Source organism: Paramisgurnus dabryanus, chromosome 24, assembly GCF_030506205.2.
Source record: "Paramisgurnus dabryanus chromosome 24, PD_genome_1.1, whole genome shotgun sequence".
Taxonomy (NCBI): domain Eukaryota; kingdom Metazoa; phylum Chordata; class Actinopteri; order Cypriniformes; family Cobitidae; genus Paramisgurnus; species Paramisgurnus dabryanus.
In genome coordinates, this window is record NC_133360.1 from 19,326,108 (window position 1) to 19,350,941 (window position 24,834).

At 36.2% G+C, this 24,834-nt stretch overlaps 3 protein-coding genes across 3 annotated transcripts in view; 2 read left to right on the forward strand and 1 right to left on the reverse strand.

Moving 5' to 3' along the window:
• The first annotated feature begins 1,202 nt into the window (after window positions 1–1,202).
• On the forward strand, window positions 1,203–3,643 carry LOC135740849 (uncharacterized). The gene is made up of 3 exons (XM_065259380.2): window positions 1,203–2,282; window positions 2,775–2,888; window positions 2,992–3,643. Exons 1-3 carry the CDS (start codon window positions 1,583–1,585, stop codon window positions 3,048–3,050), a joined length of 873 nt encoding a protein of 290 aa, XP_065115452.1. The 5' UTR covers window positions 1,203–1,582; the 3' UTR covers window positions 3,051–3,643.
• A 504-nt stretch (window positions 3,644–4,147) lies between these two features.
• psmd1 (proteasome 26S subunit, non-ATPase 1) overlaps window positions 4,148–24,834 on the forward strand; it is a 38,702-nt gene continuing 18,015 nt past the window's right edge. The window contains exons 1-16 of the mRNA XM_065259381.1: window positions 4,148–4,326; window positions 4,895–4,938; window positions 5,038–5,111; window positions 5,647–5,816; window positions 6,107–6,315; window positions 6,445–6,588; window positions 6,674–6,900; window positions 7,393–7,453; window positions 7,537–7,665; window positions 8,052–8,140; window positions 8,222–8,300; window positions 8,674–8,847; window positions 8,950–9,061; window positions 9,583–9,779; window positions 9,988–10,083; window positions 14,040–14,104. Of these exons, the coding sequence (XP_065115453.1) occupies window positions 4,308–4,326; window positions 4,895–4,938; window positions 5,038–5,111; window positions 5,647–5,816; window positions 6,107–6,315; window positions 6,445–6,588; window positions 6,674–6,900; window positions 7,393–7,453; window positions 7,537–7,665; window positions 8,052–8,140; window positions 8,222–8,300; window positions 8,674–8,847; window positions 8,950–9,061; window positions 9,583–9,779; window positions 9,988–10,083; window positions 14,040–14,104 (1,889 nt within the window). The 5' untranslated portion in view covers window positions 4,148–4,307. The remainder of the gene's footprint in view (window positions 4,327–4,894; window positions 4,939–5,037; window positions 5,112–5,646; window positions 5,817–6,106; window positions 6,316–6,444; window positions 6,589–6,673; window positions 6,901–7,392; window positions 7,454–7,536; window positions 7,666–8,051; window positions 8,141–8,221; window positions 8,301–8,673; window positions 8,848–8,949; window positions 9,062–9,582; window positions 9,780–9,987; window positions 10,084–14,039; window positions 14,105–24,834) is intronic.
• htr2b (5-hydroxytryptamine (serotonin) receptor 2B, G protein-coupled) lies at window positions 16,755–24,400 on the reverse strand. The gene is made up of 3 exons (XM_065259870.2): window positions 23,785–24,400; window positions 19,293–19,493; window positions 16,755–18,079 (listed from the first exon to the last, which is right to left on the reverse strand). Exons 1-3 carry the CDS (start codon window positions 24,056–24,058, stop codon window positions 17,172–17,174), a joined length of 1,383 nt encoding a protein of 460 aa, XP_065115942.1. The 5' UTR covers window positions 24,059–24,400; the 3' UTR covers window positions 16,755–17,171.

Sequence of the window (24,834 nt, forward strand, 5' to 3'; positions counted from 1 at the left end):
AATTAACTTTTTATGTTGTTTACATCTTACAAATCATGTTTACTGCGATAAAGCGGTCTGCAACTTTTTTGATCATATTCACTGAAACCAACACTATATGCTCCCATAGAACAACATAAATTAGACTGTTTAAGAAAAAAAACGCGCTTCTAGCTCCACCTAGAGCCTGTTATTTGTTTTGCAAAAATCCACCGCTCCCGGTTCACTTGGTCCAATCAGCGCAGGCTGGTTCATTTGGTCCAATCAGCGCAGGGCTGTGTAAAATCTGCCTGTCAATCACAGTACCTGCACGCGCCACAGATTCCTCCTCCCCCTCGCGGCCTTACAGTATCACATGCATCCGCCTGAAGTTCACAAGCGTGTTGGATTGAACGCAGCGTTTATCAACCATTGATTGTATTTCGGAGTTTTATGTAAGTAATCTAAGTATTCTTGCTAAGTATGCGTTCAAAATAATACTGATGCACACGCACTGACGAGGACGAGCTCGGAGGAGGTTACTCGGTGGTAGTGGGGGAGGGACATGAAATTGTAAACACTTGGAAACTGCTCAATCCTCCAGAGTTGCCGACGGCAGCTTTAAGTAATATGTGAATAACCACAAATTAAAAATGTTACTCAAGAGTAAAACATGTAGAGATTGTACAGGGAAGTATCTTATTTGTATAATCAAGCAAAACGCCAAAGGTAATATAAGATATGTTTTTTTTAAGGAATAATTTCGACTTTTGTAAGAAGGCATTTGATAAAAAGAAAGTGAATTGAGACATTTGCTCAAAGAAAGGAGGGGTTAAAACACTGAATAGAAATGTGTGAGTAGTTATAATAATAAAAGAATAAACCTTAGACAGCCATACAGCATACAAATATCTTTTAAAACAGACAATTACACAGATTAAAGATAAACCCTGATGGATCCGGTTAAAGAGAAGTAGGCTATGTTATGGTCAAACTCTACTGTTACAATATAAAATATAGAAGTTTTATTTATTTCGATTTTTTTCCAGTATTTAAAATTGAATGAGCTGTGTATGGTCATGTACATTAATTTATATTACACTAGGAATGTCTGCGTAATTGTCAAGCATAAAAATAGATCAACGCTTGAGAAGCGTGAGTTTTTTTAAAAGTTAAACCAACTGAGATTATAAGTAACTTGAGACATAATGTATTTGTACTCCACGTAAATCATTGAAATTGGATGAATACAAACGTTTCTTGGACATTGGACAACTTGTTTGCCAGGGCTAACATGGCGGCTTTGTTGACGGTGAACCAGCAGTAAATGCGTGGTCTATGTTATATCTATGCGGTGAACTATCAAACGTGTGTATGCATCTGCCCACAGAAGCGCTTGGCCAATCAAAGAAAACTCCCCACTTCAACCTTCACGCCGACCGGTCATGATTGTGTAAATAAACCCCGCCCACACATGTGCGTGGCAAATCAGAGAAGGCTCTCTGCACCCACCTTCGTAGCGAGAACTTCTTGGCATTAAATGGTCTCAAATAAGTTTTGTGATAATTAAATTAAATAATTATCTAGTCATAAAGATATATATCATAAAGACGCTGCGTTGCTAATGGCTTCAGAGAGCGAGCGCGACGATTTCCAGCAAATTCTGCAACAGATCGGTGGAAAAAGTAACATCCATTTAATCAGCGCTGTGAGCGGACCTGATGGAGACAGCGGCATTTTAAAGGACTTTATCGCTGACATGTTTAATGATAACATGCATGAGGAAACCACCGACTGTATTGGCAGCAGCAACGGCGAAATTAAAATCCAAAACCGGGATAAAACTGACCCGATCGGTGCTGTTCAAACACAGTCCGATCGATCAGACCAGAGTTCATTGATACATGCTCATTGCACTAAAAGCGTAAAACCTGAAGAGCACAAGAATAAAACAGTGATTTCAAGCAAAAATATCAGCGGAGAGAAGAGATCTATTAAATGCTCCGTGATAATATTCATCTTCCGACATGAATATGTGTGCAAAAATGATAATAAAGTCTGCTTGCGCGAGATCCTGAAGGACGTGCGAGCTCGCGTAAAGAGAAACGCGCTTAGCCCGGCTCTGCTGGGACTCATTCACACTGACTGTAGTCGATCACAGAACCGCGAGTCAGTGGATTTACTAGATCGATCCCTCCGATCAGTGTTTATCGATTTCCCACAACAAGCCATATGGACCGGCCATTACGTCACGAAGAACCCGGATGTTCTCTACGCGATCAAAATTAACGCCTGTAAAGTTATCAAGTCTTCATTGTACGGAGGTCAGAGAAGTCTGTGGTTGTAAAATGCATCCTCAAATATCTGATGACATACCTACCCTGACAACATTTTTGGCATAGCGTAGCTCAGTTTAAAGTGCAGTGTTTTTAGGTTCGAACTCAGTCAGCTTATTAATGTTTTGCTGCATTGTGGCCATCAAATTCTGAAAACCTGAAGCTACTTGTGTACATTATAACGTCACACTTAAAAATAAAAGACATTGAAACTTAATCCCAGCATACAATTTCTGGTTTCGGAAACGTTCCCATAATGTTAGTTTTTAGTGGTTTGTTTTTGGTTCCTTTGGAAAATGTTCTTTACTGAAACAGAAAATTGATTTGTGCTAGGAATATCCTTTATCACTCTTTTGCATGTCTGTATACAGTACTTTCACTCACATTGCCTATGTAGGTCTGTTAATCCTAATCACATGATTTGGGGAATTGTCATGCATGGATACCCAAGAAGAATGAATTCTATTCTTTATGTTGCAGGCAGTAGCTCTGACGATAAAGGCGGAATGATCTGGCCACTGACGTGTTTACCAGGAATATTCAGAAAAGGCAAGAGAGGACAGGCTGACATAATTTCTCGTAAATGGCAGCAAGGTATGATAATTATGATAATGATTCTTATCACATTTATAATATGACATTTTGTTTCAAACCAGTTTCTTCACAATTATTAATTATGTAACCTTAACCTTTGCAGACAACACACAGACCACTGAAGAAGGAATACCTTTGCAGATAAAGGCAACGTCCCAATGACAGCTAGCTACCTTTCCGAATAGATCAAAATGGTTTAAAAGAAAGCCCAAAACTGCGTGACTGTGTTCTACACAGGTGATATACTCTTGCACTATAACTTACCTCTCAGGATTAAGGCAAACCAGAACTGAGGACAATGAAAGGCTGCTACAGTATTACTCATGTTTTTAGAAGGATATCTGGTTATAATTACTATAGTATAAAGTAATGTTTATTACAAAATAGAAATCTGATGTGACAAATACACTGTGACTGCAATGTATAAACTACTTTTTTATTCAGTTAACACTTTGCTACAGCTGACCATGTGAATCAACATGTTTCATTTCTTTAAATATATACATATTTAAAAAATAAATATATAGGCTCTATAAAGATGTTACTAATGTCTTGTGCAACAGTATCTTGACATTCCTTTTTATTTTGTTTAATTTGTTGTTAATATTCTTTCTTGTTACACTTTTCATATCTCAATTTACCCAAGCAATAAAGAGAAAATCCCAAATACTGCTTATGTCTTACTAAAATGAATAAATCAAATACTGCTGTCAACTATTTGTTGTTCTAGTTTAAAATGTAATGAGCTCTTTATCTACATATAGCATTTGGTAGTGCACACAGAAAGCATAAAAGTCTCGTAATAGCCAGGTACAAGCAATAGTAACATCTTACTAAAGTAGTGAGCAAACTGAGTGACATGTAATGTTTTAATAGTAGTAATAATTATTAATTATAATTATAGTAATCATTATATTATTATTATTATTATTAAATACAATTTACAGATTAATAATATAATATATCTTAATATTGGGGTTGTTATTTAAATGTTTTTCCATCTTTGTACACTGAGTGGCATGCGCGTGCTCATATGCTTCATGTTCTCTATTTGACCACCAAAGAAGATCTATTTGAGTCTTATCGCCTGCCTGAAAATAATTTCTACAGGCTTCAGATATAATATATTAAATTAGAATTAGGAGATATTGTACATAAAAAATCTATAATTTATTCACATTTGTTTAATCATAAATTCACATATTATACAGTGTTTGATTTTAGATTAAGTTACATGTTGATTTATTCAGGCATGCTTTAGGTCGTCTTGTTGCGGCGCTCATTGTCAGACGAGTGCGAGCTCCTAGTGCATATAGCGCTTCATCGTTCGAGCTCTTCAGTCAGTTTTGATTTATATTTGGATACACATTATTATAGTTTGGATATTTGCGTTATAAATCTGGAGGACAAACAGACTTTATGATGATCACTTCAGCCGGTGAGTGAATGGGAATGAATGAGGGAGAGTTTGATTTAGCTGAGTCACACAGCTAACCGCTAACTTTCCTTTATTTGCGTTTTTTTTTGAAACATTGTTATGTGTGTAATGTTCAGAAAGTTACATTTTTATTGTGCTTTATTTTACTTTTCTAATTAAATACAAGGTATTGGGTATATGTTTATTTATTTAGTTTCGTTTTCATTGACAGCGTTGAAGGATTGTTGACTTGTTTATTTGCTAAATAATGCGTTTTTTAAGTTTTAATCTCATACGAATTTCAACACTTTAATGTATATACAAAAGTACTTTTTATACAAAAAGTATAAAAACCTTCAAATATAGTGTTTGTCAAGAGTGTTTGTTGTTTAGCAAAAATGTCTTGTCATGTAAATGTCAGCCTTAACATGGCATCAAGTGTACTGTAGAGATGGATATACATAATGGATCAAACTAGACTGATGGACAAACAGAGTAAAAAGATTAACTGTAGATGTATTGCTAATCCCATATAAAAATGTTATTGCTGGGAGAGTATGCACTGACAGTGTGTTTGCTGTTTTTGTAGCTGGTATAATTTCCTTGCTGGATGAAGATGAGCCGCAGCTCAAGGTACAACCCATGTTAAAAAAATAAATATTTAATATTTATTAAATATAATTCTTTATTGTGTTGAAACATAATTAATAACAATCTCTTATTCTTTTGAAGGAGTTTGCACTTCACAAGCTAAACTCCATTGTTAATGACTTCTGGGCTGAGATTTCAGAGTCAGTAGACAAAATGTAAGTAATATATTGATATATTGTGATATATTGCAGTGGCTGATATATTGGCCAATATTTGGAACTTTGTAATTATTAGTATTGGCTGATACATTTTTTTCAATCGGCCAGTAAATCTTTCTGTTTTCTAATTTTGTTGTTCCTAATGTAAAGACCAACCACTTTTCAATTTTTAACATGACATAAGGTTGTGTTACAAAAAACAACACTCCGATGTGCAGCAAAGTCTTTAAACTTGTTTCATAAAGTGTCAGATCTGCAGTACATGTATTTTAAATATTTTTCAAGTACTTAAACATTTTATATTTATAAGTATTACGCATAACAATTTTTTTGTTATTTTATTTCTCTAATTTAATGTTATTAGATTTGTCTTGTATTGACCTCATATCAGCCGGTCAGCCACATTGCTTTCTCCGTATCGGCATCGGCCATTGGACAAACTATATTGGATGATCATTACACTACACAGCACTGCCACAAGGCATTAATCTTTAAACAGTTTCATTCTAATATTATGTATTTTCTTGGTTAGTGAGGTCCTGTATGAGGATGAGACGTTTTGTAGCAGAGAGTTTGCCGCGCTGGTGGCTTCCAAAGTGTTTTACCACCTTGGTGCTTTCGAGGAATCTTTGAACTACGCTCTGGGTGCCGGAGATCTCTTCAATGTCAACGATGATTCAGAATATGTCGAAACGATCATCGGTAAGTGACAAGCTTTGTCCGAATAAACCCAACTAAAGTCATTTTACTGATTTACTACATAAAATCATCCTATATAATATAAAGAACATTCTGTGAAAATATAACCGTAATACCTTTAATACTGACTGAGTAAGGTCATGTAAAAGATTGAAATCAGTCATTGAACTCAAACCTTGATGCTCTTAACCTCATTATTAGATCGTGAGACCTGGATTTAACACACATGGTCACATATGTTTTAATGGTCTCTACCTGGCAACATAATTTACTAATTGTTCTTTGTCCATCAGCCAAATGTATTGATCATTACACCAAGCTGCGCGTGGAGAACGCAGAGCTGCCGGAGGATGAGGAAAAGAAAAGCATTGATCCACGTCTGGAGGGAATCGTCAACAAGATGTTTCAGAGGTGCTTGGGAGATCACAAGTACAAACAAGCCATTGGCATCGCATTAGAGACCAGACGCTTGGACATCTTTGAGAAAACAATCCTGGAATCAGTATGTTGCTTTTTGCCTGCTGTGTCTTTATTTACCACTAAACTCAAGTGCTAATTTAAGCTTAGCACTTGAGCTCAAAGCTCAATTTCTTCATTTTAAGACCTTCTACTTCTTTGTGTTTTTCCACAGAATGACATTTCTGGTTTGCTAGCCTACAGTCTGAAGATCTGCATGTCCCTCATGCAGAACAAGAAATTCCGTAACGAAGTTCTCAGAGTTCTTGTGAAGCTGTACATGAACTTGGAAATGCCCGACTTCATTAATGTTTGCCAGGTAACCTTTCCTGAATTGGTGTCAGCTTTGAATGGCTTTGATTTTGGACATTTCTGTGTAACAATGTCACTTTTTTTCTCCACAGTGTCTGATTTTCCTGGATGACCCTCAAGCTGTAAGTGATATTCTGGAAAAGTTGGTGAAGGAGGATAACCTCCTGATGGCCTATCAGATCTGCTTCGACCTGTATGAGAGCGCCAGCCAGCAGTTCCTGTCCTCAGTCATTCAAAACCTGCGTACAGTCGGCACACCCATCCCCGCAGTACCCGGGTCTACCAACACGGGCACTGTCCCAACCCAAGAGAAAGACGGGTAAGAGGCAGAGGGCATGCCAGTATTATTTGTGTATGGTACATTTTAAAACCACTTATTGTTCATTCTGGGTAAGATTTTGTGAGATTCACCCCCTTAAATGGGACGTGTCATGAAAATCTTACTTTTTCCATGTTTAAGTGCTATAACTGGGACCCCAGTGTTTGTATCAACCTAAAAAAAAAATGTGAAGAAAGATCAACCCAGTAACGTTTTAGTAAGTTTTGGTAAACCATTCTCTGCAAGCATGTGAAAAAATATGTCATTGAAATTTGTCTCCCCTTGTGATGTCAAAAGGGCATAATAACACCCAATCACAGCACTGTCTTTTAGTGCAGAGATCAACTCATTTGCATTTAAAAGGACACACCCCAAAACTGCACATTTTTGCCTCCACATACAAAGTGGAAATTTTGATTGTAAGGCAAAATGTTTTTACTTGTGTTTATGTGATAATGATAAAGGTCTGTGTTTTTTTAATTTTTTTATTAGTGATGCTATGGAGACCGATGAGAAACCTGGAAGCTCACCTGCTGGAAAGACCACAGATCAGGTATTTAATCTCATTTAGTTGTCATCAAATCACAAGTGTCTGTAAAATGCAAGCACATCCTGAGTATATGTTTTTATTTTTAGAAGGAAGAGCCAAAAGACCAGAACTCGAAAATGATCAAAATACTAAGTGGTGAAATGGCGATCGAGCTCCATCTTCAGTTCCTCATTCGAAATAACAATACAGACCTAATGATTCTTAAAAACACAAAGGTAGGAAACCAGAGCAATGCAGCGAATTTATCATATCTGACCAGCTGATGTTAACCCTCTGGGGTCTAAAGATGTTTTGTTACAACATAAAATTGTAACACTTCACAATAAGGTTTTGTTACTAAACATTATTAAATACATTTACTAACATGAACAAACAAAAACAATATCGTTTTTCAGCATGTATTCATTCTTGTTAATACACATATTTATGTTAGTTCATGGTGCATTAATTAATGTTAACAGTTATGTAACTTATTGTTATCAGATACAACCTTACTGTAAAGTGTTACTCATGAATTAAACTGATAATAGAGTATAAGATATTTTGCATTATAAATGAAACATGTAATTTTGTTTAGCGTTTTATTTTCTTCTCGTTTTAGGATGCAGTTCGAAATTCAGTGTGCCACACAGCCACAGTCATAGCAAACTCATTCATGCACACGGGAACGACAAGTGATCAGTTTCTCAGGTAAGATATATGTCAAACGCTTGCTGTACTAAACGGAATATTGTTGTTATTGAGAACATTTATAAGGATATTTTTTTCCAGAGAGAATTTGGAGTGGCTGGCAAGAGCAACTAACTGGGCAAAGTTCACAGCAACAGCTAGTCTTGGCGTCATTCATAAGGTTAACAATATTCTTGCTTGTGTGTTATAATAATATTATCATGTGCCTATGCACAAGGTTTCTTTCTGAAGATAAGGTTAACTAGGATGTTCCATTGCTTCTTTTAAGAAACAGCTGCACAATTGCCAATTTTTAATGTTTGGTCTTTTAAAATATTATCAATAAAGTTATATAGCAATGTCATTCTTTTAACAATTACTTTAGTTGATGTTTATCTTGTTAAGAAATTGAAACAAATTACTTGTACGTTTCAGGTACTAGTTTGTAGCCTTTTTATGTAAAGTGCTGTAAATATAATTTATCTCTGGAAAATAATGGATTAGATGTTCTTATCTGGATCTTCATTATTAAATGTAAATGCATCTGTATGCAGGGTCATGAAAAGGAGGCACTACAGTTAATGGCGACATACCTGCCCAAAGACACCTCACCCGGGTCAGCCTATCAGGAAGGTGGTGGGCTATATGCGCTTGGATTGATTCATGCCAATCACGGAGGGGACATTATTGACTATCTGCTGAGCCAGTTGAAGAATGCCAGTAATGATGTATGTCCTTTGCAAATTACATTTAAATAAATTTGATACTAAAGGATCTGCAGTGGTGTGTCGAAAGGGTATGTTTTAATGTTTTATGTTCTCTGTTTTTAGATTGTCCGTCATGGTGGAGCTCTCGGTCTCGGGCTAGCTGCTTTAGGCACTGCCCGCCAAGATGTCTACGATCTGCTAAAATCAAACCTATATCAAGATGATGCAGTAACAGGCATGTGATGCTTTTTAAAACTGTAAATTGTAAAATTGTAGACCCAATAATCCCATTACAAAGCATTAACCTTTAAACCATTTAACTTTACCATGTAACTTGTCATGTATCTTTTGTCATATGAACAAGGGCCTGATTTTGCATACATGGCTTACAGGTCTCATATGTGTGTGGGTTACACTAAAAAGGATTAGGCTTAAATATGGTTTAAAATAAAGCAATAAGCCCCAAGAAGCAGTGGGTTAACAGTGCATTTTTAAAACAGCTAAGGGGCGTTGCTAAAACCCTTAGCTGTTATAAAAAAATTCTAAGGCCTAATTCTGGCTTGATCTAAGCTTTGTAAAACCATGCCACGATGTCTTAAATACGGGCTATTTTGAGGAAAAGTGTGTTATTGGTTTACTGCATTGCACGTCATCTCACTCATAGTTGAGCATACAAAGCTTTTCTAAGTTCACATTTTTATTTTAAATTATGAAAATGATTTTAACTAACAATAATGTTGTCATGTGTTGTCACAGGAGAAGCATCTGGTCTTGCTTTGGGACTTGTCATGTTGGGCTCAAAATCAGCCCAGGCTATCGAAGACATGGTGGGCTATGCTCAGGAGACTCAGCATGAGAAGATCTTGCGTGGCCTGGCTGTCGGCATTGCTATGGTGATGTATGGCAGGATGGAGGAGGCAGATGCTCTCATTGAGAGTCTCTGCAGAGATAAAGTGAGTATTTGTGCTTTTTTAGTATAAATAGGTGGTTGTAGTTAATAATTTAGCTACAAGCTTAATCTCAATAGGCATGTTTTGTCCCACAGCTGTATATATCCATTATATAAATTTTATATATAAACTCACTGATTTCTATAGTTATGGTGGTCCTTGCAGATATACGCCAACACTAAGGGTCTGTTTTATATCACTCTTTCTGCAGGACCCGATCTTGCGTCGGTCGGGAATGTACACAGTGGCAATGGCGTACTGTGGTTCTGGGAACAACAAAGCCATCAGACGTCTGCTCCACGTTGCTGTGAGTCTTAAAAAATTCAAATATTTCCAGCAATAATTGTTTGGACCGATTGCTTTTAGCTTTGAACTTGAGTTTTTTTTTTTATGAATTGTTCAGCAGTTAAAAAGTACTATTCTTTTAAACACCAATGAGAGGTTAACATAAAGGTAGACAGTACGATGCCTAACTGTGTATGTAGAACAATTAAAGATGGGCATGTTGCCCTTCAAGATAATGGCATGCAATACATTTGGAAAGCTAGGGAAACACATTAAACTGAATTATGATGCCAATCTCTTCACATCTCTGGATCGAGATGATAAATGCACAAACACAAACTATGGTGTATAACATGGCTCTTTAAACTTTTAGAAACTAACTCAAATGGGAAGCTTATTTAGCACACCTTATTAAAAATGTTTAAAACCTGTGAGAATAAAAATGGCTAGTGAATAGTTACAATTATTTTGATGATTTTAATTGCAGGATAAACCCTGAATCACTTGTTAGTATACATTTCGTTAAGCAGAATTTTTGGATTTTATCCAAAACCAAAGCTTATTTCTACGATAAATGTGATAAAAGTTTAAGACAGATGAAACGCAGTCTATTCTGATTTCCTGCAGGGGGCGACATTTCAACGCAGTTACCACACATTTAGCATTACAGCCTGAAGTTTTTCTCTTGCAGAGTCGTCTCTATTTTGCAGGGTCTAAACTCACTTTTAAAAATTAAATTTATGTGTCACATACTATATGATTATTTCTATGAAAGCAAAGCTTGATTTCAGTATTTTATAAATATGCTCTGGTAGGGCTGTGCAAAAAGTCGACTGCGATTATCTTGCGCGTGTCATCAGTAAAGCCGGTGTCATCAGCAATTCGGTCCCCCCTGGCAATTCGGTCTCCCCTAGGATCCCGATTGGTACCTAGCACTAATGCCTGTTCAAAAATGTGTCATTGCGATATCTTGTCTGCGTTAGCCGACTAGCAAAGCTAATTATGTTGTACAAAATAGAAGCATACAAATTTTTTAAAATAAAAGTTAACAAAAAAATAATATAATAAACTAATATTCATGTTGCAGACACATCAGTACTTTTGTGTCATCATCTGCTTTACAAAAACAATACTTTTTTTTTTTGGAAATTATTAACATACCTTATAAAATGCATTTTTTTTTTATAGTAAAAGTGTAGTAATCATGGCTAATAAATTATCATTTTAATGTGTGATTCAGCTATGTAGTAATCGTGTTTTGTATAAGTAATTTATTAACTTTACACAGTACAAAAGTGGAAAGGGTATAGTATAATAAACTAAATAATAAAATGACACAAGCAATGTGTAGATCTCCCACCTATAGCCTTATTTATATACTACTATATGAAACATATCATTTAAAACAGTGGTTCTTAACGTTATTCCTCGAGGCCCACTGCCCTGCACATTTTGTATGTCTCCCTTATTTAAAGGTGCCCTTCCTCTGGCGTTTTTATTGTTTTAGACTGTGTCTGAGGTCTACTCATGACGTTTGCATGGTTTTTACATCCAAAAACATCAAAAGCAATAAGTAATAGGCTATTTTGTACCCTGATTTTGAGGCTGGTTAGAGAAGTGATCCGTTTTAATGGGCGGGCTGCATTGACGACTTGGAAGTAAACGCCCACTGCTATGATTGGATAACAGTTTTTCGTTCAAACTAACTTTCAATTTAATCTCATGTGTAATCAGTTTAATGTTAAGTGAGTGTCTTAAGACACAGTGTCTTTCTTACACACGCATATTTTATCATAAACCCTTTTGACACACACACGCCTGTCTTTTATCGTAAACCCACGCACAAAAACACACACACACAAACACAAACGTACACGTGTCTTTTATCGTAAACCCTTTCGTTATGCGTGTAGCAGCACACACGCGCACGCGCACACACAAACCCTTTTACATAAACCCTTCGACGCGTGTGTAACGAATGCACAAACACACACATGTGTTTTTTTATCACATTTAATAACTCACACAAACACGAGTGTCTTTTATCATAAACCCTTTCAAAGAGTGTGCAGCATGAATTCGCGTCCCTCGGAAGAGAAAACACCGGCCACCACAGTGACACATAGTACTAAAGTGTTTTACTCCCACAAACACGCGTGTCTTTTATCATAAACCCTTTCAAAGAGTGTGCAGCATGAATTCGCGTCCCTCGGAAGAGAAAACACCGGCCGCCACAGTGACACATAGTACTAAAGTGTTTTACTCCCACAAACACGCGTGTCTTTTATCATAAACCCTTTCAAAGAGTGTGCAGCATGAATTCGCGTCCCTCGGAAGAGAAAACACCGGCCACCACAGTGACACATAGTACTAAAGCGTTTTACTCACATAAGCTGCGCCACCATTACGTCCGGATCCAATATTGATAGAGGAGCATTGCTTTTTAATTGCAGTCTCTCTTCAAATCCAGCGTTCTTCTGAACATCCAAACATGTAGCAACTGTTATGATTCCCTCGTTTAATATGAATGAAGTCTCTCAACATAAACAATGGCCCGAATACGGAATACGGTACGGTTGACGTTTAGCCATCCTTGCAGTAACTTGTTATGAAAACTAACTCAACTACACGTAATATGTGGGCGCGGTCTCAAGTTGAAGAGCTCATGAATATTAATGACCTCGATCAGTTCCACGTCACACTGATAAGCTTTTTAAACTGACCTGATTTCTCCGCTTATTTCTTTTCAGTGGCTAGAGCTGACAGAGGAGGTGGAAGTTAATTTTCACATTCACGACACAACACAAACACATATGAACCTAACACATATAAAAAAATACAAGTAAAAACGGTTTTATGTGGAAGGGCCTCTTTAACACACCTGATTCAAATCATCAGCTCATTAGAAGAGATCTCAATGAACTGAACTGAGTCTGCCAGATAAAAGAGACATACAAAACATGCAGGGCAGTGGGCCTCCAGGAATAACGTTAAGAACCACTGATTTAAAAGACATCAATTGTAATTTTAACAACGTTCTAACTACATAAATCATAACGCGATTTTGTAGGAATTGTAATAAGTCGCTAAGAAAACTACCCATGAGGAGTTTTTCAGCCAATGGAATCGCGCGGGGGTCCTAGGGGACACCGAATTGCCAGGGGGACCGGATTGCTCATGACACCGGTTCGGTGATATCTATGCGATTTTGCCTAGCTTCTCGGTGAACTACGGGTCTGTGTAATAAATGCGCTCCATCTGAAAGCAGCTGATGGCGATTTACTTCTAATCACGGAACCGGCTTTACTGATGACACGCGCATGATAATTGCAGTCAATTTTTTGCACAGCCCTATGCTCTGGTCACATTTTGGCACTTTACCTATTGGTAAAAGGTTACAGGATTAAATCAGTGGCAAGGATCAGTGGTTTGCTTGCATGAAAATGAAAACTTAAATGTTTAAAAAATGTAAATTACTTTTTAAAATAATTATAAATATAATATAAATATATATATCAGATATTGTAACATCGGTTGCTTATACTTGTTTGTTGTCTCACCAAAAATGTTCACTTACAAAAGGATGATGTTAGTAAGAGCTTCAAGTGAACTAATAGTTAAATGGAAATTAAAGAAACAAATAGGTTAGATAAGATATTGCAGAGATATGGAATAACTCTTATTTAACAACAGACCAAACCAAATTAAAACTTCAAAGATTCAAAACTGCCCATATGCTTATTACATTGTGATAAGAAAACAAAGTCAGTTTTTTAAAGAAATTAGATTAGTGTAGGCTGTTATTTAATCTGATATGTGAAGAGATGATAGGGACGTGAGAAGGTACTACATTGTGACAGCAACTGAGAAACACATTAACAATAGTTGTTTTCACTCTAATATATCTTGAGAATTAATGCAATAACTTTCAACAAAGCTTGAATTGTTCTCATCATATCTCTGTTTTCTGAACCTCAGGTGAGTGACGTGAATGATGACGTTCGTAGAGCCGCTGTCGAGTCCATTGGCTTCATCATGTTCAGGTACTGTACCACCTGTCCTTACATGTTCCTCTTTTATCACCCTGCTCAGTTATTTTAATCTGCGCTTCAGTTTAAACAGATCACATTATGACAGGCCGCTCTCTAAAAGCTTGCCAGGAAACTAGATTAATCAACTGTAGTGCAAACACAGACGAAATTCCACCCATTCTTCTGCCGTATTTTCCAAAATGTGTTTCGAGTGTCTCCTAAAGGGCTTGTTGCCCCTGTTAAAACATCAAGGGGAAACACAGAGATGGATCTTTTCTGCACTGCTATCATGCTGTGCCACACTTAACTGCATAAATCGGTACTCGGTTGTCAGTAAGGGTGAGGTGTTCCTTTAACTCAATGGGCAGAGCATTGCATTAGTAGTGCAAAGGTTGTGAGGTGACAGGAAGTTTCGTTTTATTAGGTATGTGCGTGTACCCTTTTTTTTCCACTGGCAGCACAACTTACATGGCAGGGCATCTTCGAGTTCAAGGTCAGAAATTATATTTCATAAAATTCTAGTCTAAAAATGGCATAGCATTTTTTGTGCTTTAAAGAAAAAAGACCGAGAATCGAATCGTGTCATTAGAATAAAAAATGTAATCGAATCTCAGATTTGGAGAATTGTGACACCCCTAAATAACAAAGTGCCAAACTCATAAAAGTTTTACATTTTTGGTCAAGAACATGACGCTTTGGGCAAATGACTGCCAAATGTGTGAAGATTAACCTAAAATATGATTATTTTATATTCACACATGACTTTTTTGTACCACTTTTCACAACCTGTATGAAATACAGCACAGGGGTCTGAAGACACATTGAACTATTTTTAACTTGACAGGTCGTTCATGGTGGTTTTATAAAACAGAGGCCACAGACATACAGCTGCATGAACCTTTTAGTTTTCCTTTCTACACGTGTGCGCTTAATTGTTCACAGCCCAAATGAACACTCCCCCTCGTGTACCGCACACCACTTACATGTCACACACATACTGTACTATTTCTGTTTTCATAACACATTTTTGCCTTAATTACAACAAATATGATATTAGTTAGTGGCATTCTGTTATAGTTTGTGTCCCTTATACATTTTAAAAGATTTAATTTATTAATTTAAATGTTGCTTTGCCCCTATAAAAACAACTGAAAAATAATATATGATATTCATTTCTTTATTTCCATCAAACTCTAGCTGTCATTGGTTAACTAATAGACATTTGAAAACGGGCTTATCAAAAAATATAACCTTAATGTAAATTATTACCACCCTCCTCAAATATATGGCTGAAGGATTTGTGGTGCAAAGCACAAAAAAAAAAACATACTCAAGAAAATATCTCAATTCATCCCCTTAAAAAGAACCACCTCAAAAATATAATTAGTGTTAAAAAACATGATCCTTGTTTGTAATAGATCGCTATTAACGTTCCTGCCCCATTATTAGAGCAGAACTTGTATTTTTTTTAAGCAATTCATTATTGTTAGCAGTATTAGACCTCTGGGCTGAATTTAACACCTTTGTTTACCTTCAGACATCATATATGTTGTTAGAAGACCGTTTGTTGTGTTATGTACTATTGTTTATTTCTCACAGTCTTTTCTCTTATGACCAGTAATGAATTACCCCTCCAACATTCCCTTAGGGTTCTGGGCTAAGTAGAGGAACTATATTAAGCCCTAAAAAGGCCATGTGATATTCCCATGATCAATTGGCAGTAAAAAACCCTATGTAAATCCTTCCTGTGTTTAGAGAGCGTACAGAGCTGCAACAATTCAACGGGTTTCTGTTGTCTTACTCCGGCAGGCCCCCTAACTTTACTGCGCTTAGGGAGACAGTAAGACACCTTTGACAGTATTGAAGAAAAATGCGATAAAGGAAGACTTTCTAAATAATCTGATAAATGATATGCAATACAATATTGCTTTAAGTTTGTAAAATCTATTTCAGTTCTGTTAAAATATATATTTACAAATTATGTAAGAAAATGCATGTTTCACATTCTTTATGTGAAAGAAAGCATTACTCTCTCTGTCTCACCAGTCTCTCTGCATCTGCATTGAAATAAATGTTTTACTATACATTCACAACTTGAATACCTAATATTTTAAAAACTTTATTATTATTATTATTATTATTAAAGTTAATAATAATAATAACGTCATTCAGCAGCATTTCGATACCGAAAAGTTTAAAATATCACAAGCATTCATGTCTTGCAGCCCTTCTCACGGTTGTTAATAGGTCTGGTTGCACATACTTGTTATTTGAATGTAAACAATGAGGCAATTTATTTTAAATCCATATTTTGTGTTACAAACAATAGTATAACTTTTTGCATTATTATGGCACAAAGAATGTTTTTTTTTTTTTGTTGGCAAGCCCTCATGATAACCTGTGAGTTTACTCTTGGAGCTGTGACTGATATGGCCAACAGGATAGGCTGTGATACTCCAGGACTTATATTTTAAACTCTCGTTTTATCTACAAACTGACAAAAAGTGCTTGATGTCATTTTGGATCAATTTCTGCCAAATGCAAAATAAGGTAAAATAAACATCACTGAATGATAACAGAAAAAAATACTTTTGGCACTTTTAGGAAGCCAGAAACATTGTTTTAATCATCATTGTCGTGTATATAAAAAAAGTTTTGCAGTATTTGGAAAGCATCTTCAAAACAGCATACATCTAGATAATTATTTTGTACATATAAAGAAGCTCTTTTATTTCAATATCAGATGCTCTATAAAAATACAAAACTGCTTTAATTTAGATTTTTTTTCTTATCTTGCTAATGTCTTATTTTGGCTTCACATTGCACACCCTGTCAACCACCATTTTTACCCATAAGTTCAGATGTGTTTTCACAGGCTGCCTTTTCACACCCGAAAGCTTGGATGTCATCCTTGTGTGCTTTTCTTTAGCCCCACTTGAGGCTTAAGAAGTTTTATAATTGCTTCAGTGGAGACCCATGTCCAGCTCTGTTGAACTCCTTTCCAGGTTTTCGACCCTGATGATCAATTAAAAAGGCACATGTGCTTGCGGTTCACTGACTCCTGATTCAACCAACTGTGTTACACACAGCTTACGTTTTCGTCAGGTTTGCAGCCTTCATTCTGTGTCAGGAGCAACATGTCCAACGTGATGTTTGCAGAAGTCTGAACATGGGCTGGGCGACAGGGAAGAGGAGTCTGATAACTCACAGGGCTGATGCCATTCTTCATGCCGTGTTTCATAAACCGCTTTGAGTTTTCTGCCACAGACGACCGAAAATAAATTCTGGTTCTTCGGTGCATTTTTAGAGTCTTCGTACGGCCGTAGTTACACATTATGTAACGTGTAAAGGCCTGCCGGAAAGTCCTGTTAAACAAGGTGTAGACCAGTGGATTGATGCCTGATGAAACATAACCCACCCATTGAAAGATGTCCAACAACTGTTCCACTAGATTGCTATTGCACCCTTTACAGAGTACAGACGTCACATTAGTAATAAAGAAAGGACACCACATTACAACAAACAACATGAATACAATCCCTAAGACCTTTGAGGCCCTTTGTTCATTGCTCAGGTTTTGCATTGATCTCTTTCCTATAGTGGACATCCTGCGAAAAGGGACATCATTACTTGTGATGGGGTTGTCAGAGTTAACGGAGCTCTGTATTCTATTGTTTTTATTTCCCTCTAGAATAAATAATTTCTCAGATGGAGAAGGAACCGATGGTTCCTGTTGTACGACAGTGGAAATGGTACTCCTTGTAGCTCTTGATCTTAGAAGATAGGCCTTCTTGCGCAGTACTTGGATTGTCAACAGGTTAATAATCATCATGATTGCAAGAGGTATAAAGAAAGCCGTCAGTGAGCCAAACACCTTGAAATCCCCAAAACCCTCTGGGGACAACAAACAGGTGTGGTTGGTGTTGAAGGTGATGTTTGGATAATTGGAGACCTGCAGCCCTTTAATTGGAATGGGAATTGCAATACCTGATGGAGAAAGGACAGTTTTTAAATTAAAGTAAAATCAATCAGTAAAATAAAACTACAATGTAGATAATACATTATAAACTTGTTCTTTGTTATTAGTATTGGCTTGAGCTACTGTGGTTTGTTTTGCCATAGTATTATTCATCAATATCAGCTGACGTCACTCACATCTCAAACTTGTCTTCCGCAATTTTGAGTACCTGAAGTGGTCGCAAAAGAACTAGAAGCTATGCCTTCGATATGTTGTGAGCATCAAAACACTTAAATGGCTTGGCACCATAACAGCCAAAGTCAGTTGTTCAAAACCTGTTCTAAACTCTGTGTACACAAACAATGTTTAATAATCATTGGTCAGTTAATGTTTTTTTGGAATTTGTTGGCTTTCCAGGAAAAAATTAATGAGATGATTAAGCTATAAAGCGTTAGATTACTTTTTGTTTTGTTTTGCAACAATTTGCATAAATCATTTTTAATGAATTTATTATTATATATTTTGTTTCACTTTAAATGGCAGCTTTGGACTATATTTATGATTAATGATCTCAACTTGGGGTTCAACTTGATTTCAAAATTGGGCTTAAAGTATTGTGAAACCTCCTTTAAAGCAGTGCCGCAATAGCTTGTGCAAATTAGGTGCTCAAAAACCAGCAACGTCCATTTGTAATCCGCACATACACAGCCAGTAAACACTCAATCACTGGATTTTAAAACCGGAAAAACGAAATGGTCCCAAAAAGTGCAAAAACGTATATATGCGTTACATCTCAATAAATGTGTTGACCTTCATGACACTTTAAAGGGATAGTTCATCCAAAAATTAAAATTCTCTCATTTACTCACGAAGGAAGATATATTGAGAAATGTTTGTTACCAAACCATTTATGAGCCCCATTCACTTCCATAGTATTCTTTTTTTCTTACTATGGGAGTGAATGGTGCTCATGGTCTGTTTGGTTACCAACATTCCTCAGAATATATTTTTTCATATTTTTGTTGATCAGAACAAAACAATTATACAGATTTGTAACAACTTAAGGGTGATGACCGTAAATGATGACAGAATTTTAATTTTCGGGTGAACTATCGCTTAAATGTTATGCATAAATGTTGCATTCATAAATGAGATAGTTTCAAATTAATTTAAACCATACTGATTGACAGGTAAGATGTAGTGTCTGTATTATAGCTTGAACCAACTTCTAGCATGACATACCTATAGAGATCAGCCAGACAAATGCAATTTTAGCCAGTGCTTTGGCTCTAGACTTGAACTGACTGTGGTGGATGGGTTTCTTGATAGCTATGTAGCGGTCAAGGGAGATTGCACACAAGTGCATAATGGAGGCCGTTGAGAACAAGACATCCAGAAACAGCCAGATAGGGCACAGAAAATCTGGAAGAGGCCACCTGGAGTCTGAAACAAAAAGAGTATATTAAACATTGATCAGTGGCTCAAATAACTAGCCCAGGGACCATTAATTATAAAAAAGGATTTAATCTGAGCTTAATATTTTGTTGTAACATGCCTGAAAATTCAAGGCATCCATTCTGCTCATCATGGAAAAACCGCCAAATGGCATAAATAACTTTTATTCTCTTAGTCACCCATGCTGAATGTCAAGAATTATTTCTCAAAGGCACCCATGTTTATGGAATGATATAATGAAGTTTTATAATCATTATCTTATAACATAAACCAAGAGGGTGACTTGATAGACCAAAAATAGACTGGCTCCAGACTAACATTTCAGAGAGGTGGCACTGGCACCACCAAGTTGTACAGCTGGTGGCACCAGTCACTGGGTGAGTCCAAACATGTTTAATGCAATAATACATTTATTACAAATAACTATAATTTTCTTCTTTATATACCTATATTGTTGTTTACTTTACTCTTAACATATATTTCTTTGCCTTACTGTAAACCATTAAACTTACAATCAAATTTTCTTTCTTTCAAATTTTCTAAAGTAGCTTTAGGCTACTTTAAGACAGACTTGAGTAAAGAAATCACATTCTTGTGCTGTAATCACTACAAAATGTATCCATGCACTCAGAAGATATAATTTAGCCAGGACTTGTAAACTCTAATCTGAGGTACTGAGCACAATGTTTTACATCTTTTCTGACTTCTAGTGTGAATACACAGTGTACAGCGCTATCGTTAGGCTTTCATTGATAAAACTAAAGCGGCTGATTTCTGCGTCTTTAATTCGTTTTATTTTGCGAGTGTGTGGAAGTTGCGGAATATTATTTCATCAATTGTGCTAAAATATCAGAGAAAGCTTTTACATAAACATGTACAAAACACTGTGCAGCATGTTTACTTACATTGCAAGCAGTGGAATCTGACATAATATTAGTTTAGTTTGCGGCAATTTAAACTCGTCATTACTCCCGCTCGCGTTTAAATGACAGCAGAGGGACTCCACAGTCTCCACAAACCATCATCTCAAAGTAATCAGGGCAGAAATGGATAAAAGTGTACAAACAGACAGATTTAGAGTTGTGATATGCACCTGAGATATGATAGAAAGATGGGGGAGTATCCTGGGCTTTAATGCAATACATATATTGTGCCTTAAAAATATTTTCGTAGTACATAAAAGACCACTTTTGATTGGTGAGGTTTTTCATACCCCATTTTATATTTGCATTTTGCAAGAAGCATCCGTGTGCTCTCTGTGTAGCCCTCTTGTGTATTTCTGAACACTTTTTGTTAGTCTATAATGCCATGAGATCAGAAAGCATTACTTTAAGAATTCCTTAATGTCAGTGCATCTTATCTTGTTTTTAGTGAACCTCAACACTCTAAAATATATTGATACAAGATTGAGCAGTCGAAAGCTTTTGGGTTATTTCTCAAGTTCTCCAATGACACTGTTTATTTTAGCATCAGATATAAAATGGCGAATAATTGAGTTGGATTTTATCCCACTGTACTTTAACATGGTTACAGATGTTTTCGTTTAAAGAGGTTAAATGCGATTGTTGTTTCACACAGTATCTGCAGTTTTACAATTTAGCTGTTTCATGCTTAAGTAAAATGGATAACCAGTGTATATTATGCCAGTTACTGATTTTATATCAAGCCGTAAAAATTGAGAAAATAGATTTTACATTGTTACAAGACTAATTTTGTGATTAAACCACCAACCTGTAATATTTGGATGTGCTGTGTAGTTTAGTTTTGTAAGTGCACAGTCATGCCTCAGTTTTAAAATTACCTTAATAATCTGCACACATGTATAAACTTGGGGTGAATGAGCTGACCTCCATGGTTTGGAGTGCTTACAGCCAGTAATTGAAAGCTCTTGGCATATTCAGAGCACCCCAGTTCCTTGAAATGCCCCTAATAGGACATTAAGAAGGGTACATTATTACCAGCTGGGCTTTCTAATGCTTTCTTATCCCTGCACATTTTTCTAGTCAATTTGAATCTGAATTACTTTAACATGCATGACAATCATAATATAAATAGACATTTCAATATGTTTAATGTCTTTCAAGTTAGTTAAGAATTCTGTGCTTTATTGCTCCTAGCATGCAACTGTAATCTCAGTGCATGTTTCAATTTTAGCTTAATGACCTCAATCGAATAAAACTGCTTTTTAAAGATTTCGCTTGAAGATTCAAAACTAAAATCATCTGGGATAGTTCACCAAAAAATGAAAATTCTGTCATCATTTACATAATTTACTTGCTCAGATGTTGATTCAAACCTGTATAAATTTCTTTGTTCTGATAAACATGAAGGAAGATATTTTGAGGAATGTTTGTAACTAAAACGATCATAAGCCCCATTCACTATTAAAATAATATGGAAGTAAATGGGACTCATGAATGGGTTGGTTACAAGCATTCCTCAAAATACCTTCTTTTGTGTTAGTCAGATCAAATAAATGTATACAGGTTTGTTGAAACATAAGATTAAGTAAATGAGGACATAATTTTTATAACTAAAGATAATGCCTTTCAAAGTTTTGTTTTTATTAAGTGTCACATTAATATGTGAAATCTACTATGTAGCGTGCTTTATCTCATCTGCAGAAATGCATTGTTTTTCTTTAGTCAGAAGTAAGCTATTAAATACAATAATAAGTAACTGTCCCCTGTCTTCCTGAGAGCAAAATGCTCTCCCACACTTTTGTGTTTGGACAGTCAGGTCTCAACTTCAACATGTAAATATTTCTCTTCTCCGAAAATAAATTTGTGATTTGTTCTCAAGCACTTTTTTTGTTTTGGCTTTTCAAGCACTCTTTATTAAGCGTTCTGTAGATTTGCTCTGTGTTGAGTTTTGAATTGGTGTTAACAACGGTCATCTTTACCTGGTCCACAGATGTGGCGGTGGCTTTTGATAAATATTTCTTTTGAGCAAGGTAACTTGTTTCAGCAGGCTTTATACATCTTTATTGCACGAGCCTTTTAAGGCTACTTTAATACATATAAATGAAATGTGTACAGTGGTGACATTTAAGTAATACCAGCAAAAAAAATGTCTAGAGTTACTACTGTTTTGTAATCACTTGGATGTTATTTATTATTTGTACAGCTTTCTCGAAGTAATTTGATTCAATTACTTGTCATTTCTGGCAAGCTTCTTTCTTGGACTTCACACATGGTTCTTTTCCTGTGGAACACATTTAAAACATTTTTTTTGTATTTCTTTTGAATATTACTTTCATTCCTTCATTCCTTCTGGGACACTTAAATCCTTCTAGACTGCTTAAAGCCTAAAAGGCCAAGCTTTGCTTTTGACATGAAAGAAACCCAAAACGAAAACCTGCCTTTCCATATGAATTTTGGTTCAGATTACCAAATCTTTTAAAACCCAGAACCATTTCTGTTTAACCAGAACCAGTTTAATTCTGATTTAATGTGTAAACATTTATGTTGATGTATTTGTGTATCTGTATGATGCCAGCATCAAGGCGGTGTGTTCTGCTGACGTCGAACATTGGGCATCCTACATCCTATATTTACAATGAAAGCTCACTTCACCAAGTATATATTGTATATGCTAGAGATTCGGCTGCCGTTGTGTTTCATGCATATAATTATGGATAAATTGTTGGTCTGATATTTAATCTGCGCAGGCCAGGTGCATCAAATGGGGGTTTAATAAATGTCATTGAATTCAATTAATGAAGAATAATGCGCTGGCTTGAGTGTTGTGGCATTTGAGCTGAAAGCCAAGTTGGCATAACCAACCGATGTCTGTAGTGGTAGCTTGGCTAGTTTTTTTAAAGTGTGTGCGTTTGTTAGAGACAGGTTTGTGGCAGAAATGTTTCATGGTGCGAGTATGCCATGCCTGTCAGTGTATTCAACAAACTATGGTGTTCTTAAGCATTTTGTTTAACGTGTGCTTAAGGCGTTATGGTTTATTATTAGGTTGCCTCAGACAGTAACGTGTTATTTCAGAGAGCAGAATATGAATTTGTGTTCCCATAAAGCTCGGTTTAGTTGCATAACTAATAACTAGACTGTAGTGAGATCTGTAAAACACAAAATCTTATCTCAGAACTACTTGGCTTCAACAGATTGATTTGTGTATAAGGGCTTTGCATCTAATTGTTTTGATGCGATTACAGACTTTTTTAGTTAAAGAGTGCTTATTTTCCACCCTTGTTAAACTGCAATGGTGCCACTAAAATAATGTATATACTAGTGCTCCACCATCGAACTTAAGACAACGTTTTACTTACGAAAAAGTACAGCCACCAGAGCAATGGGCATGACTAACACACCCACCAGTAGATCTGCCACGGCCAATGACATCAGGAAAAAGTTTGTGGCATTTTGGAGTTTTCTTTCCAATGATACTGCAAGAATGACCAGGATGTTTCCACCAATTGTTGGGATAATGACCAGAAGGATAAGCAATGCAGCCCAACGGAGTCGCTCGCCGGACTGAATAAAGGTTGCATCGGTGCTCCATGTTCGGTTGAGGTCCAGCAGGGTCACCTCTCTCTGGGACATGATGCTATGGCCGACCGTGCTGCTTTGGCAAGTTGTGCTTCAAGTTTTTCCAAAGGCTTGGCCAGCATTGTCTGATCAGAGGGTGGTGGAAGGTTCAATTTAAGTGATGCTTGCCCATCTGCTACAAAATTTGAACCAAATGCTTCCAAAAACCTAACTTTCTGTATCAAAATTTTGTATCTACATGCAGCAAGCTTTGTCCTTTTGAACTTTTACCCTCGAGCAGAATTGTTATTGGAGTAATCGCAAGGCAAGTAAGGTATCGTCCATCTGTGTCGCTGTGTTTTACACCACTGAGGAACAACAAGAGAAGTATATAGATTAGAGTTTTATTCTTGTAACTCGACTCATTTAAGCTTTTTCTATCACAACTAAAACCAACATATGATTAATACAATTTTTTCTTCACAGCATTAGTATGTTTCAAAAAATGCTAATTAAACTAGAAAGTAACTAAATGTTTTCCTGTATAGCACATTTTCTTAAACAATAGATTTATCCATCATAACTAAATCTATAGAGTGCAAACGACTTTAATCCATTATTTGTTCTTTTCATTTTACGTCATTTTACAAGAAAAAAATAGACAAATGATCATTTTCTGTTTGCTTACCTTTCCTTTGTTTATTAACCCAAATGCTGTATTCTCTGTAGTTTTGCTGTTTTCCTTCTTTAAAGAAACAGAATCTTATTACTTCTGCTTCGTTGCAATTCCTGACGATGTGTTACAATTCCCGATGTTAAAATCATGTCTCCCTTATTGTGGCTTCTCACAT